The following is a 13,674-nucleotide window of genomic DNA, read 5'->3' as shown; positions in this document are numbered from 1 at the left end:
ACACACACACACACACAAAGAAAAGACAAAAAGAAATATTGGGCTGTCGGAAAAGCCATGACGTATTTTTCTATGTTTTTCATTGCAAAAATGCGTCATGACTTTTCCGACAACCCAATACATGTTGTGTCATGACCAGGTACACCAGGTATGGATATAAGTGTATGTTTTTGTATAAATGAAACAAAAGTATCACAAAACAATAGATATTTTGTGCAGTGTATTCTAATAGTCTCAATTCTTCGATAATAATAATAAAAAAAAATCAGGTCGTGACCCATTAAATTGATTTCACAACCCACTCGTTGATTGTAACCATAGGTTGCACTGCTTTTAGCACATGGCTCTGGCCCTTGGGTGTAAAATACGCTGTGGGAGAATGGAGGGAGGTGAGAGAAGCAGCAGGAAGAACAGTGGGGAGGGTGCTGCACAAACCCAGAGACAAGGGGATGGAGGATCGGACTGGGATGTAAGAGGTGAGGACAGAAGCCGGTGGGCAGACACACACTATATCTTAGAAGCAGCATGGACAGGACTATTAATGCATCATATATAAAGGGAGAGAGGGGCAGGAAATAATAACAACTCCGTGTTTGGATTGGGTTGCTGGGGAATAGCAGTGCTGATTGCAGACATGAGCTACCCTCGGGAAGGAGCAGGTTGCAGGTAACGGAGAGTTCAGTTTGAGCCATGTCAATTTCAGTGCAATTTCACTCCTCTTAATTGTTCCTGCTCTAGGCTTAGAGTCAGCTCCAGAGAAAGTACACAACAGGTAGTAAGCAACCCCGTAGTGAAATGTTAAGGCAAAACAAAAACCTTATTTGATATCTACTCAGGGCTTACTCTGTGCCAGGCAGTGTTAAGAGCATTACACATATCCATTTAATTTTCAGGATAATGGTATGAAATAGGTGCCATTATTATCTTTGTTTTACAAAAGAGGCACAGAGAAGTCACTCCACTTGTCCTTAGTCACACAGCAAATACATGCCTCAGCTGAGATTTAAACCAGTTCAGCTTGATTGCAAAATACAGCTCTGTCCAGGAAAGAAGTACTCAATCTCTGGAGAAGAATGAATCTTGGCTTGGAAAGATGTCCATATTATTTTGCAGTGTTGAAAAACAAAAGCAGGATTCAAATCATAAACAATGCATGTAATTTTTGATCTGCTTTTGTGGTAAAAATTATGTATGCATATATGCAGAGAGAAAAGACTAGAATGATACAGAGAGAAAAGACTAGGATGATGCAGATAACAGCTAGCATTGGTTCTCACTGGCTGGTGGGATTGCAGGTGGTTTAAATTTTTTACACTGATAGGATACAGCCATTGTAAAAGAATTTCTTTTGAAATTAGGGGAAGAAGTTGAGACAGTGTTCTGTGCATCTACAGTGTTATGTGATACAGACACATGGGACAAACGAGGTGTGTGTTGTGGTGGAGTCCTCAGAAGACCTGGAATCTCATCTCGGTCTACCTGTAACTCACTGTGTGGCCTTGGGCCAATCTCAAGCCCTGTTTGATTCACAGGGTCCTCAGAGGAGGATCTTAGGGAAAATTCCGTAGGAGCAGCGGCATCCTGGTTGATGTTTAACAACCAGCTCCCCCCAAAAAAAGAAAAAGGAAACAAACCCCAAAAAACCTTATTTGTAGCATTCACTGATTTCCATGGTATAAATACTCCCCCCAGTTTCAAGTTTGTATTTATGTGACAAACGCAGGTTGGGAAGGGATGCACGGCAGCACACCATTCTATAGCTTTTCCACCATGAAAAGACAATTCATAAATCACGTCAAGAGCATAGATAACAGCAAAAGATAATCAAATAATTAGGACATGGAGAGTTTGGAGTATAAAAACATTTGTGTTTAATATAATTTATTTAATTGCAATATTATATAATTTAATTTTAATACTGACTGTGTTTAACAACTGGCTGACAAAAATCCCTAAAAATTTAACAATTGGCTCACACCACCGCCTAGGAGCCTTTCAGGCCCTGACAGGCTGAAAGTTCAAGACTAGAAGGAGCAGTGAGTTCACTGAGGCCACTGAAGGTGGGAGCTGAGCCCCCTCCCTGCTCCTCAGCCCCACAAGGCACCTCGGCTTGAATCACAGTCTCCGGAAGGAGAGAGAGGAAGGGGCAGAGGAGAGGACTCCAACCAGGAAAGCAAGTCGCAGGAAGGGCTGGCGGCATCAGCGTAATCATGCAAGCTGTTTTTCTCTGTCTTATCAATGGCAGAGACCAGGGAAAACAATACCCGTGACTTAATATCGTTTTGTGAGCCAACAGGAAAACCCCCAAGTGTGGGTCTGTGATGAGTTGGCTGATTTGTTCACAGGGGCTTATATTAATAAACAATTAAATAAATAATAAGGTTCTGAAGCAGGGATTATGGCTAATGGCCTTCTGTGAGCTTGGGCTGAGGGAGAGAGAGAAGGTTGGTACTGGAAATCAGAGGACTTAGGTGCTGTCACCAAGTAGTTTTCGGAGGGACAACTCAAAATCAAAGAACCAGAAACCATGTAATTTTCCTCTTCTGGGCATCAGTTTTCATTTAGGTAAAAAGAAGTTTTTGGACCAGATCAGCTTTGAACCTCTCTATGAACTGAGCTAGAGCAGGCTCTGCTGCTGTAACAAACAAGCCCCGATCTTAATGGCTGACCACCAGAAGGTTTGTTTCTAGCTCACCCTGCAGCCTGAGAGGTCCTCCTGTCGGCTTTCCGGCAATGCTGACTCAGGGGTCTGGCCTCCGCTGTCTTGGAGTCTTTTACCCCTCTCCCCCGTCCCACCAGAATGAAAGACGGAAAACGTGAAGAACCCACACCTCCTCCTGCTGCCTCACTAGAGACACATTTCTTCTATGCACCTTCCTGTTGTCAAGAACAAGTCCCATGGCCCCAGCTGCAAGGGAGGCTGGGAAATGGCGGGAGGATATGAATGTTTAGCAAACAGTAGCTCTCGCTGCCACAGCCCCCTGCATTTCTGCAGTCCTCTGAGTCCCTGAGCTGTTCCAGACCAGATTTGACAGTCTCTTGTCGCTAAGACTACAAACCACAAAGGCTGAGTTTCATTCATTCATTCATTCATTCATTCATTCATTAAGTCAGCAGAGGGCCTGCTCTGATCCAGCCCTGGGCCAGGCACTGGAGCTCACAGTTCAGTGGTGGCGCTGGGTGGGAAGCGGGTAAGAAGGGAGGGCTGACAGTTCTACAAACATCATAATACCATATGAACACCCTATAGTGGAGCATAAAGGAGAGAATATCTAATGAGTGTGTGTGAGAGTGGGTGTGGGTGTTGTGATGACAAAAGGCTTCTTTGAGAAAGTAATTTTTCAGCTGGGTCTTGAAGGGTGAGAGGAGACTGCTAGGAAAACTAAAAAAGAAGACTTCCTGCCAGGGAACAGCACGTGCAAAGGCATGGAAGCAAGGAAGGCCTTGTTTGGTTGGGAAAGGCCGGTTGTTTTGTTTAGTTAGAGGGTAGGGTACCCATGTGGCATAGGAGTTGGAGTTCGAGGTCAAAAGGGTATTGAATGTTATATCCAGTCGGTGAACTTTACTCAGTAAGCAGCCATAGAGAGATTCTAAGTGAGCAAGGAAGGCCAAGTGTAACTTGAGGGGCATTTCAACCCCTCCCAGAGTTCCCATTAGGCAGCTTCCTTCCATTCTTTGATGGGGACAAGACTTTTCACAACACAATGTAGGGAGCGCTGCACACTGAACTTTAGGGTGAGTGTCTTAACCTCCATCTTCCAAACAGTTGCCCCATGAGCTTATTACATACTTACGAGGTGTGATCAAAACATATAGTGGATGTTTAAATTTAAAAAAAAGTTTATTACAGTAAAAGACATATTGCCATTAACCCTCCTCAAAATACTCCTCCTTGCTTCGAACACACTTATCTCATTGTTCTTGCCACATTCTAGCAGTTCTGGAAGTCCTCTTTCATGTCTATACTTCATCCTCCATCATGACAACCCTCCGTGTCACACATTGCTTTTGGTACAGCAATTTCTGTCAAACAAAGACATTATGGGGTGTCCTCATCCACCTTATTCACTGGATCTGGCACCGTGCGACTTCTGGCTCTTCCCCAAAGTGAAAATGACCATGAAAGGTAAACTTTTTGAATTGATGCAGGATATCGAGGCAGTCACAAAAGCACAACTGAAGACATTTAGGAAAGAGAACTTCCAGAACTGCTCCAGAAAGTGGCAAGAACAATGGAATAAGTATGTTCAAAATGAGGGGGAATATTTTGAGATGGATTAATGGCAATGTGTCTTTTACTGTAATACTTTTTTTTAAATTTAAACATTCACCGTATCATTTGATCACACCTCATATTCCAGAGCCACCTTCTCTTGTCCCCTTTAAAAGGACGTGCTCACATGTTGACCACTGGTCCTGAATGACCGGGCATCTTTGCAGCCCTGAAGGCATGGGGTCTCTCCATAAGTTGAGGCTACTGATAAAATGTATATGGCTTGGTTTTTTTTTTTATGAAAAGTGGATATGAAGTTGGAAGGAGAGGAGGAAAGTCATTGCTACCTGTAGCTCCCATGAGAGGAAGGGCTCATCTTTGCCCCACCTCTTTTCTCAGGGCCAGTCCTCAGGGAATGGGGGGCCTGTTGGCCTATCCCTATGACTTCTAGGAACCAGAGGTCCAGGGGCTTCTGCTAGCTTGCACTAGGCCACACACAAAGGGCTGGGCAGAGAACCACAGACTTCTGATGTCCAGGCTGGTGTCCTTCATGCCCACCGCACAGTGGCCAGCCTTGAAACCAAGCAAGTGCCCTGCGAAGGCCTCCCAGAGGCCAGGGCCATCTAAGTATCCAGTGTGGTCCTGTGTCCTGGAATTCAAGTGACAGTGGGAAGATTTTATACATGAGGAAACTGTCCAGCAGAGGATACTCAGCTTGCTAATGTCATACAGCTGGGAAGGGGACAGTCTCCAAAGGCCCAGGCACTTTCTGTAACTCAGAACCTGCATGAAGTGGATGGCTGAGTTTAAGGCTCATGGATCGCCCCACCTTTTGTGGTTCTCTTATGGTCAGGAGTCTGTGGGTGGAACCTGGAGTGGTTAGGCTGTGCCTATGGTTTTACTATTGGAGAACTGCACGAAGATATCTGGGGTTAGTAGCGCTGAAATCTAGCTAGTGTCCACCAAGTCATATGTCCTGCAACAAGGAGGCTGCATCCTTGGGAAGAGGAGCTACCTTTTTTGTGTGTGTGTGTGTGAATGGCACACTCACACACATACTTGTGCAAAGGTGCCTTTTACACAAGATTTAAGCCCATTGGAGTTGAGGGTAGCCTCTTCTAATTCTGCACAAGGTTATCATATAGGTTAGAGAGTGTCCTGGGAGGGTGCACATAAGTTGGGGATGGCAAATCATTTTCATCTTCTGGATCAATTCCACCCTTAGAGGCAACGCAGAGTGCTGTGTTAAGAAGGAATCTGAGGTCATGTCTGGAAAGGAGCTCTGTCCTCAGCCCTGGGTGGGGGAGGGACAGTGGCACATGCAGGGAGAGGATTTGCCATTTTGCCGTCACTGCTGTAAACTGACACCTTCTGTGTCAACACACTGCACACAGGAACCCAGTGCCCAGTCGTGGCCCAGAGGAGAGGGGAACCTCAGCCTCCCCAGTGTGTCCTTTGCTGTTTATTCCTGAGGCATGGAGACAGGCAAGCTCAAAAGCATTAGGGATTCCTCTGCATTATAAGTCCCCACAAGATGTTTTTTAGAGAAACCAGCAGAATCGATTCGTACAGGACTGTGAAGCCCCCTCTTCTTCCTCTCCTCATCTCTGCTTGCCTTTCAAGCCCAAATCGAAGGCTGATTCCCTCCTGAAGACCCCTCCTTGCTCTTCTTCCCAGTTTCTCCTGCTTCTCTGTGCTCAAAGCTCTTGGTTTGAAACCCCACCAAACACTTATCAGACCTGTTGCCTGGGCAACTTTAGGGGCAGATACTTGCCTACATGCACCCCCCTCCTCCCAACCACTACTCCAGATAAATTGAATATTCCTCTTATTGAAATTATCAACCACACTTCCTTGCCATATGACTGCTTATTCACAGCTAGCAATGCATCTTTCTGTTCACATCCTCACCTGACCCTGTCAGTCACTAATTGAGAAAATTGAGGTTTACAGAGAGGGCAGAGACTTGCCCAAAGCGACTTGGCCAGATTTCTTTCTTTAAAAAAAAAAAAAGATTTTATTGGGGAACTGGGGAAGGGGAACATTGTTGGGGAATTGGGGAAGGGAATGGCCAAGTTGTTGTCCTTCAGTCTTAGTTGTGGAGGGTGCAGCTAGCTCAGCTCCAAGTCCAATCGCCATCTGGCTGCCCTTGGGCAGTTTGCTGCCGCTCAGCTCAAGATGCTGTGTTCAATCTTAGTTGCGGGTGGGCGTAGTCCACCATCCCATGCAGGAGTCGAACTGGCAACCTTGTTGGGAGCACATGCTCTCACCATCTGAGCCATCCTGCCACCTGTTGGCAGCTCAGCTCGGGAGCAGCTTACTGGCCCATGTGGGAATCGAACCGGTGACCCTGTTGCTCAGAGCTTGTGCTTTTAACCAACTGGACCACTCGGCCGGCCCCAGATTTCTTTTCTCCAAATCCTGTCTTCTCTCCATTGTCCCATTCTGGAGACCACGGGGTTGATGGAGTCACCAGAAAGGGAAGGGGGCAGGGACCCAAATCTCACTTGGGAGTTCCCTCTCACCTGCCGTTTTGAGGACAGTGTATGGGGCCACAGCTGTCACACCAGGAGACTGCCAGACCAGGACCAGTGAAGGGTGTGAAGTGGATTACGAGCAAGCAGTTTAGCCATCAGGCTTCCTGGGTGACCTGGACAAGTCCCTTTCCTTCTCTGGCCATGGTGTCTCCTTCTCTGTAAAGTGAAGACTCTGCCCAGGACCTCTAACATTTTAAAGGCAAGGCTTCTTGATGTGTACATGATGGGGAGTGGGGAGGTACAGAGTTTAGGCTTGGCCCAGTCTTCTGAGCCTGGTACCCAGGCCTCTGATGCTCATCGGGTCACCCTCACCTATCACCACCACCCCCCATCCCACAGGAGGTGCTGTCTCAGGGAATTCTGACAGGCCAGCTGAGGAGCTGACCTCAGGTCAATTAGCTGCTAAGAGGGCAAACTGACTGTTAGTTGCTCAAATTTATTGATCGCCCACTGGGTACAGAGCCCACGTGTTGAGCAGGTGTGGTGTGGGCAAGGGAAGGGAGAAAAGTACAAAACCAAAGGAGCCACTCAAGCTTCAGAGTGCATAATCTGGCCATCCCTCCATCCCTCCATCTAACCATCAACCTAGCATACAGTTTTGGGTCATCTACTATCTATGTATGGACCAGGCCCTGTGTAGGGGATGGGGCAGGTGGGGGTTATGAACGGGGCAGAGGCCATCGGTGTGGTCACGAGGTATGACAAGCACCCTGACAGCACCAAATCACTCTGAAGGACAGGGAACCCAGACCACGTGTCTCCCCAAACAGATGTCAGACTCATAGTCTCAGACTGAGAACCATGACTGAAGGGTTTTGGGTAGCTAGCACTTCAGTTCTCCATAGGCTCCATCACACCTATTTATTGCCTTATACCTGATGGTACCTGCCTGACCCCCTAAAGCAATTTGAATTTGCAACCCATACTCGGGGAAAATGGTAGCACTTCAACCTAACAGGACCACTCTCACCCAGAAAAAAGAGTATGGGCCAGAGACAGAGCTCTGGGCTGGAGGTGGGTGCCTCAGGGTCCCTCTGGGCTCCCCAGCTGCCTGCTCAAGCAACTGGAAGATGTCCCTTCTTTGAACAGCAATTTTCTCTATAAAATCCAGGGAAAGCCTAGGTTAGTGGTCCCAAATCCTATGCACCACCATGCCACCCCCAACCTTGGAACTGCAAAGATAGCAGCAGTTCCAGAGATGACCCCACATATTTTCAAGAGTAAAATGGTTATCACATATTTTCCTAATAAATGTGTAATTTCTTTTTAAACCATTAGGTTTAACACTGTTTTAAAATATAAAGGGTACTCTCTAGATGCGTCTCTGATGAATTTAAGATCTGATTGGTACATGCACTATCGTTTGTATTAATAATCACAAATTGTTTGATAGGCAAAAATCTTTGAAAAACATGATCAAATGAGATAGAACCAAATCAAAGGGGTTCTTGGTTGGTGATATGGTGGGAAAAGGCATCATTGGTCATCACTGAAGTCCTTTCAGGTCCAAGAATCCAAGGTGTGTTTAGATGCAGTTCATAGCAGAAATCCTCGCGGAGGGGGGTGACCGAGAGCTGACCTTTATAGAAAATCTCCCAATTACCAAGATCAAACGGGTAAACTCACAAACATCCCCAGAGGTAGGATGGTGACTGTCCCCATCTTACAGGTTCACTCTGAGAGGTTAGGCGCCACGCCGAGGTGGCAGAGCTGGTCCTTCCTTGAACGCCGGCGGAATGGCTCCAGAGCCAAGTTTGAGGTGGAAGAGGTGATTTGGGTCCCTTCCAAGGAGCCTTGCCGCTAGGTCCCTGGCGCTGGCGCAGCGCAAGCACCGGATGACTACCCCAGAGTGAGAGAGTCCGGGGGCTTCGGGGTGAGTCAGGCGGGGGCGGGGGCTCACTCCAGCCATAGTTGGACTACCTGGGTCGCCCTGGGTGTGTGTGTGGAGTGGTTGCAGTCATCTTCCCAAGCTCCCTCGGACCCACCTGGGGTCTTGGGACTCGCAGAAGCACCGAATGTCCAGGAGGAGGAAAGGGGCGAGAAGCGAGGCTGGCCCAGAGCAGAAACAGGAGAGGGAGAGGGGGAGGGGGAAGGCGAGGGAAGGGGGCGGGGAGTCCTTCCTGGGGCAGGAACCCGGGCCCCACTTGGCAGAGCCGGCCAGCAAAGCGATTCTGCAGATGGAAGGAATTAAGTGGGAGGGGGAGGGTCCTACGGTGATAGCGAGAGGAGGGAGAAAGATGTGTGTGTGTGTGTGTGTGTGTGTGTGTGTGTGTGTGTGAATATGGGATGGGAGGGAGACAGAGACACATTAGACGGATATCGAAAACACGAAACACACACTTACACACACACAAACACACACACGCACAGCCACGGAGAAAGACGGACAGAGAGACGAGGGACACAGGAGATAGTTTGAGAAAGAAGACAGAGTATGAAAAAGGAAGGAAAATAAAAAAGGAAAGACGAGTGAAAATGAAATAACTAGAGAGGATTTGTAAAGAATGAGAGAGAGAAGAACGAGAGGAGAGCAAGATGAGCCTGGTCAGGCCCGGGTTGCACTGAGCTCCCGCAGGCTCCCCGAGCAGGGCTGGCGGCGCGGGGGGCGGGGTGGGGTCTGAAAGGGAGCCGCCCAGGGGCGGGCCAGCACAGAACTACACATGTAGATGAGCCCCATTTCCCCGCTCGCCCCGCTCCCGCTACTACATATTCAATAAGACAGCCAATGGAGGGCGACGGCGGTGCCAGAAGGGGCGCGGACTTGGTTGGCCCCACCTCGGGAGCGGCCGCCGAAGGGGTCAGCACTGAGGCAGATAGCGGATCGCGGGGCGGGGCGGGCGGCGCGAAGGGGGCGGGCCCAAAAGTTTCCTGCCCAACTTTCGCTGCCTCCTTCCTCCGCCCGGGCGCTCTGTGGCTGCAGTCTGGGGGAGGCGGCGGCGGCGGCGGCGGCGGCTGCGGGCGGTGCGCGGAGCGCAGGGCGCGGGGCGATTGCCGTCGGGGCACGGGCGGCAGGCAGTGGGCGCAGGCTCCCCGGTGCCCGCCCCTCCGCTGGAGGGGGGGGTGCGAGCGGGCTGCCGGGGAGGGGCCGGCACTGCCGCCGCAAAATGAGCCTGCTGTCGGCCATCGACACGAGCGCCGCCTCGGTGTACCAGCCAGCCCAGCTGCTCAACTGGGTCTACCTGTCGCTGCAGGACACGCACCAGGCGAGCGCTTTCGATGCCTTCCGGCCCGAGCCGCCAGCCGGCGCCGCGCCTCCAGAGCTGGCCTTCGGCAAGGGCCGCCCGGAGCAGCTGGGCTCGCCCCTGCACTCCAGCTATCTCAACAGCTTCTTCCAGCTGCAGCGCGGAGAGGTGGGTGCCCCCGCGCGCCCCCGCCCTCCGTCGACCGCGCTGGGCCGTTTCCTATCTGCCCCGCTCTTCCTGGCCTGGCCCGGCTCGGTATTGCCCGGCCCTGCTTGGCTTGGCTTCGCTCAGCGCTGCCAAACTCGCCGCCGAAGTCCCCGGGGCGCCGGGAGCACGTCACCTCCCGGCTGATCCCAGCCGGGAACAGCTCAGGCGCGGGCGGGGCCCTCCCGCCCCCTCTCCCAGCCTGGGGCTCGCTGCTCGAGGGGGACTGGGGGGCCCGGCTGGGCGGGGGGCTCCGGATTCTCTCTAGACAGCGGGGGCGCGGCCAGGGCGGGGAGCCCCTTCCAAGTGTCCGTCCCACGCCCAATCCCATCCCCCTCTTGGTCCCCGCTGGCTGGGACCGACAGTGCAGAATCTGCTCCGAGCTCCTCTGGAGGGCCTAAAATCTTTTCTTCTCCGACTTCAGTGGTTTCCGACCCGAAGGGCACCCTGGAGAGCAGTGACGCTCAGAGGGTTTTTCTGCTACTCGCACACAGGGACCCCAGATACATCCTCCAGCTGCTCGCCCTCCCCCAGCCACATAGGAAGTGGTTTTTGAGGGCTTGACCCCATAGACTGCGCTGTCCCCCGCCCTCCCAGCCTGGAAGGAAATGAAAGGGAAATCCTCTGGAGCTCTTGCGAGGGGGGCTAGTCGGGGGAGAGGTTCCAGCTGCCCAGTGCCTTCTCCTGAAACCTGCGCCGGCTTCTTGCAAAGTCTACAGTTGGGTGGATTCAGTTACAAAGTCGAAGGGGCAGTGCATCTTCTCCAGCTAGATAAACACACAGATTGCCAGGACCTATCAGCCCCTTTTCAGGGGTCTTCAGAGCCTCCCTAGGTATCACTTCTCTCTTCCTTCAGCTGGACTCCTCTTCCTCCCCCACTCCCACTTACTCCTGCCTCATTTGTGAATGGCAGACACTCTTTTGTGGCCTTCCTTCACTCACTTTCCTTATGGCAGCACTCTGCAAAAGTTCAGGGGGAAGGAGTGAGGGAGAGGACACACATGAGGGTCATTTTCCTTCTTGACCTGGGTCCACCAGTTAGTTTTAGGAGAGTCAGAGGCCTGAATGATTTGGGGGAGAAGGCCTGTGTAGGTACCAGTGTGTTGGGGATGAAGGGGGAGACAGAGGGTCACCCTTTCTGGCCCCATCATGTGTTCAACCCTGCCTTTGTTGACTAGTGGGGACATGGACATATGAGATGCTGGCCTCAGGGCTAGTGGTGGGCGAACACCAGGCAAGCTGAGAGAAGGACTGGTAGACCTGTGTTGGGCTGGTTGGGCACAGTTGAAGGAGAGAAGTGTGGAGAGGCAGCCTTTGGTGCCTGGTTGAAAGAATCCGTATGCCAAAGCTCTTTGTAAACTGTAAAGCCCTCTTTCCAAACGAGGAATTGTTCTTGGCTGAAAATCTTTCTTGTGAAAGACTTTGCTGCCTCTTCAGGGAACTGGCTTTGGGGACCAGTGACTTTGGGGGACAGTTTGTGGGGTGTTACTTCAGTGCATGGGTCTTTTCATTTGTTTGTTCTTTTACATTTGTTGAGCTCTGTGTGGGCCCCTGGCGATTCGGTCACAGGCTCATGGGGGCCCAGATTTTAAGACAGATAGGACCATACAGTGTGAATAGTGGGTGATTACTTGGGGGTCCTGTGGAAACCCTAAGAGAGAAGGGTGGCTATGACCCACAGGTCAAGTGGGGGTCCCTAATCAGCCCCTACTAGCCTCCCTTTGCCCCCACCCGATGGTGACCTTGTTTCCCACATGTGGGTCTCTGCTGAGAGGGCCTGGGAGTTTGGGGCCATTAGGAGTCCCCTGTGGGAGGAGGATGTTGTACCTCCTCTTGGAAATTTCTGGCATCCAGGATCCCAGCTGGGTCTCAGTGAGACCTGCTTCCTGTCACTTCACTGCTGCTTACCTTAGTTTCCCCATGAAGAGTCCTATTCCTTCACTGGGCCCAGTGTAGAAGGAGCTGGTGAAGGTTATCTACAGCAGTGGTGGAACGAAAGTTTCTCATGACCTTAGGGGAACCGCCCCCCCATCATCTCTGGGCCTCAGTTTACCCATCTGTTAAATATAGTCTCTGCTGTTCCCCTAGGTGGTGTGTATGGGATTCGAGAGCTGTACAAACACAAGAGGATGTGCCTACAGACAGGTTGGGTTAGGGGAGGTAACAGGGACTTCTGTGCTCCCAGGACAGTGGCTTCCTTGGACGCACCCGAGGGCTGTGCTTGCAGACTTCCAGAAGGCTCTCTTTGGCTTCAGGCTCACTCACTCTCACCCCCCACCCACTTTACCTCCTAAGCCCTCTTGGAGCCTCAGCTGTGCTCCTGGGGACAGGCCTTTCCTGCATCTAGGACTTAGCCAGTGACCTAATGTGGTTCCAAAATAGCATCTGGCTGAGAAGGCAAGAAAAAATACCCCCCACCTGAAAGCCTTCAAGGGGCTGGTTGGAGAGGAAGCAAGTTGTGTGTGGGCTGGAGGGGACTCTACGAAGGGAACCAGGGACCCAGGAGCATCGCCATTCTGTGTGAGGCCTGGCAGGCCCTGTGGCAGTGCCTGCGGATGTGACTTGCATGCTGACCGCTGACCACGGCCTGTCTGTGCCAGTCCATGTGCCAAGAGCCCACCCCCTCCTGCACCACCCCCAGGCTGCTCCCACCACAATAGCAAAACACCATGAATGCAGCTGGGATTTGGGCAGTGGGGTGGGGGGGAGGGCATTGAGGACATGGGGGTATAGAAGCTCATTGTGCCCCTGGAACCTCAGCTCTGGAAGCTGAAGACAAGCCAAGGGTTCTGAGTGGAACACTGGCCCTGGAAGCAGAGAGAGAGAAGGCAGAGTTCACGTACAAGTGCAGGACTAAGCATCAGGAGGTGACTTGGGTGCTTGTGGGGGCTCCTCAGCTTCTCAGCTTGTGGTACCGGTGCTAGACCAAAGCAGGCACAGGCACTTTGTGCAGTTTCTGTAAAGGCCTCTGGGTCTAGAAACGGGACCCTGTGAACCCTGTTTAAACCCCTGATCTGTGGCAACAACTATATGTCTTTGGGGAGAGACTCCTGAGGCCCTGGCTGAGCACCATCTCTCTCTCTCCAGGTACCCAAGGAAGGCAGCTCTTAGAGGGAGTGGGGGCTGGGAGGCATGGAGTCTTCCCTGCCAAGTTTTGTTTGGAATTTAAATTCACAGAAACATGTGTACTATGGGACTCCTCTTCCATAAAAGCAGTTACTACCTTGTTGAGCATTAGCTCTTGTGCCCCACAGAGGGATGCCCAGAGCCCCTCCAGGGTAGTCTCTGTGCCCCCTCAAGGGGAGACATAGCTGTCCCACTCCAGGTCAGATGCTTAGGGCAGCCATTTTCTTTTCCTCTTCCTCCAGGGACAGATATGGCTCGAAGATGTGGCCTTACAGTCAAGTGATGCTTTATGGAGGTTGGGGGGAAGAGCTTTGGGGTCAAATGCACTTGGAAAGCATAGAATACTGTCCTCCCCTTGGAGACACACAAGGAGCTCTAGTACAGTAAAGGCTCTGGGAACAAAACCTGTTAA

General features: G+C 51.2%; 1 protein-coding gene across 3 annotated transcripts in view; it reads left to right on the top strand.

Annotated features, from left to right (window-relative positions):
- Window positions 1–9,652: 9,652 nt before the first annotated feature.
- The window catches only part of ZCCHC24 (zinc finger CCHC-type containing 24), a 63,248-nt gene continuing 59,226 nt past the window's right edge, over window positions 9,653–13,674 (top strand). The window contains exon 1 of one of the 3 annotated variants that reach the window (XM_019626032.1): window positions 9,653–10,100. In XM_019626032.1, the coding sequence (XP_019481577.1) occupies window positions 9,855–10,100 (246 nt within the window). In that variant the 5' untranslated portion in view covers window positions 9,653–9,854. The remainder of the gene's footprint in view (window positions 10,101–13,674) is intronic. The other 2 variants (XM_019626030.1, XM_019626031.1) reach the window with 2 other exon arrangements.

Source organism: Hipposideros armiger, unplaced genomic scaffold, assembly GCF_001890085.2.
Source record: "Hipposideros armiger isolate ML-2016 unplaced genomic scaffold, ASM189008v1 scaffold_652, whole genome shotgun sequence".
Classification (NCBI taxonomy): Eukaryota; Metazoa; Chordata; class Mammalia; order Chiroptera; family Hipposideridae; genus Hipposideros; species Hipposideros armiger.
The sequence above is the reverse complement of the archived record's forward strand: the minus strand, read 5'-3'. Positions and strand labels throughout refer to the sequence as shown.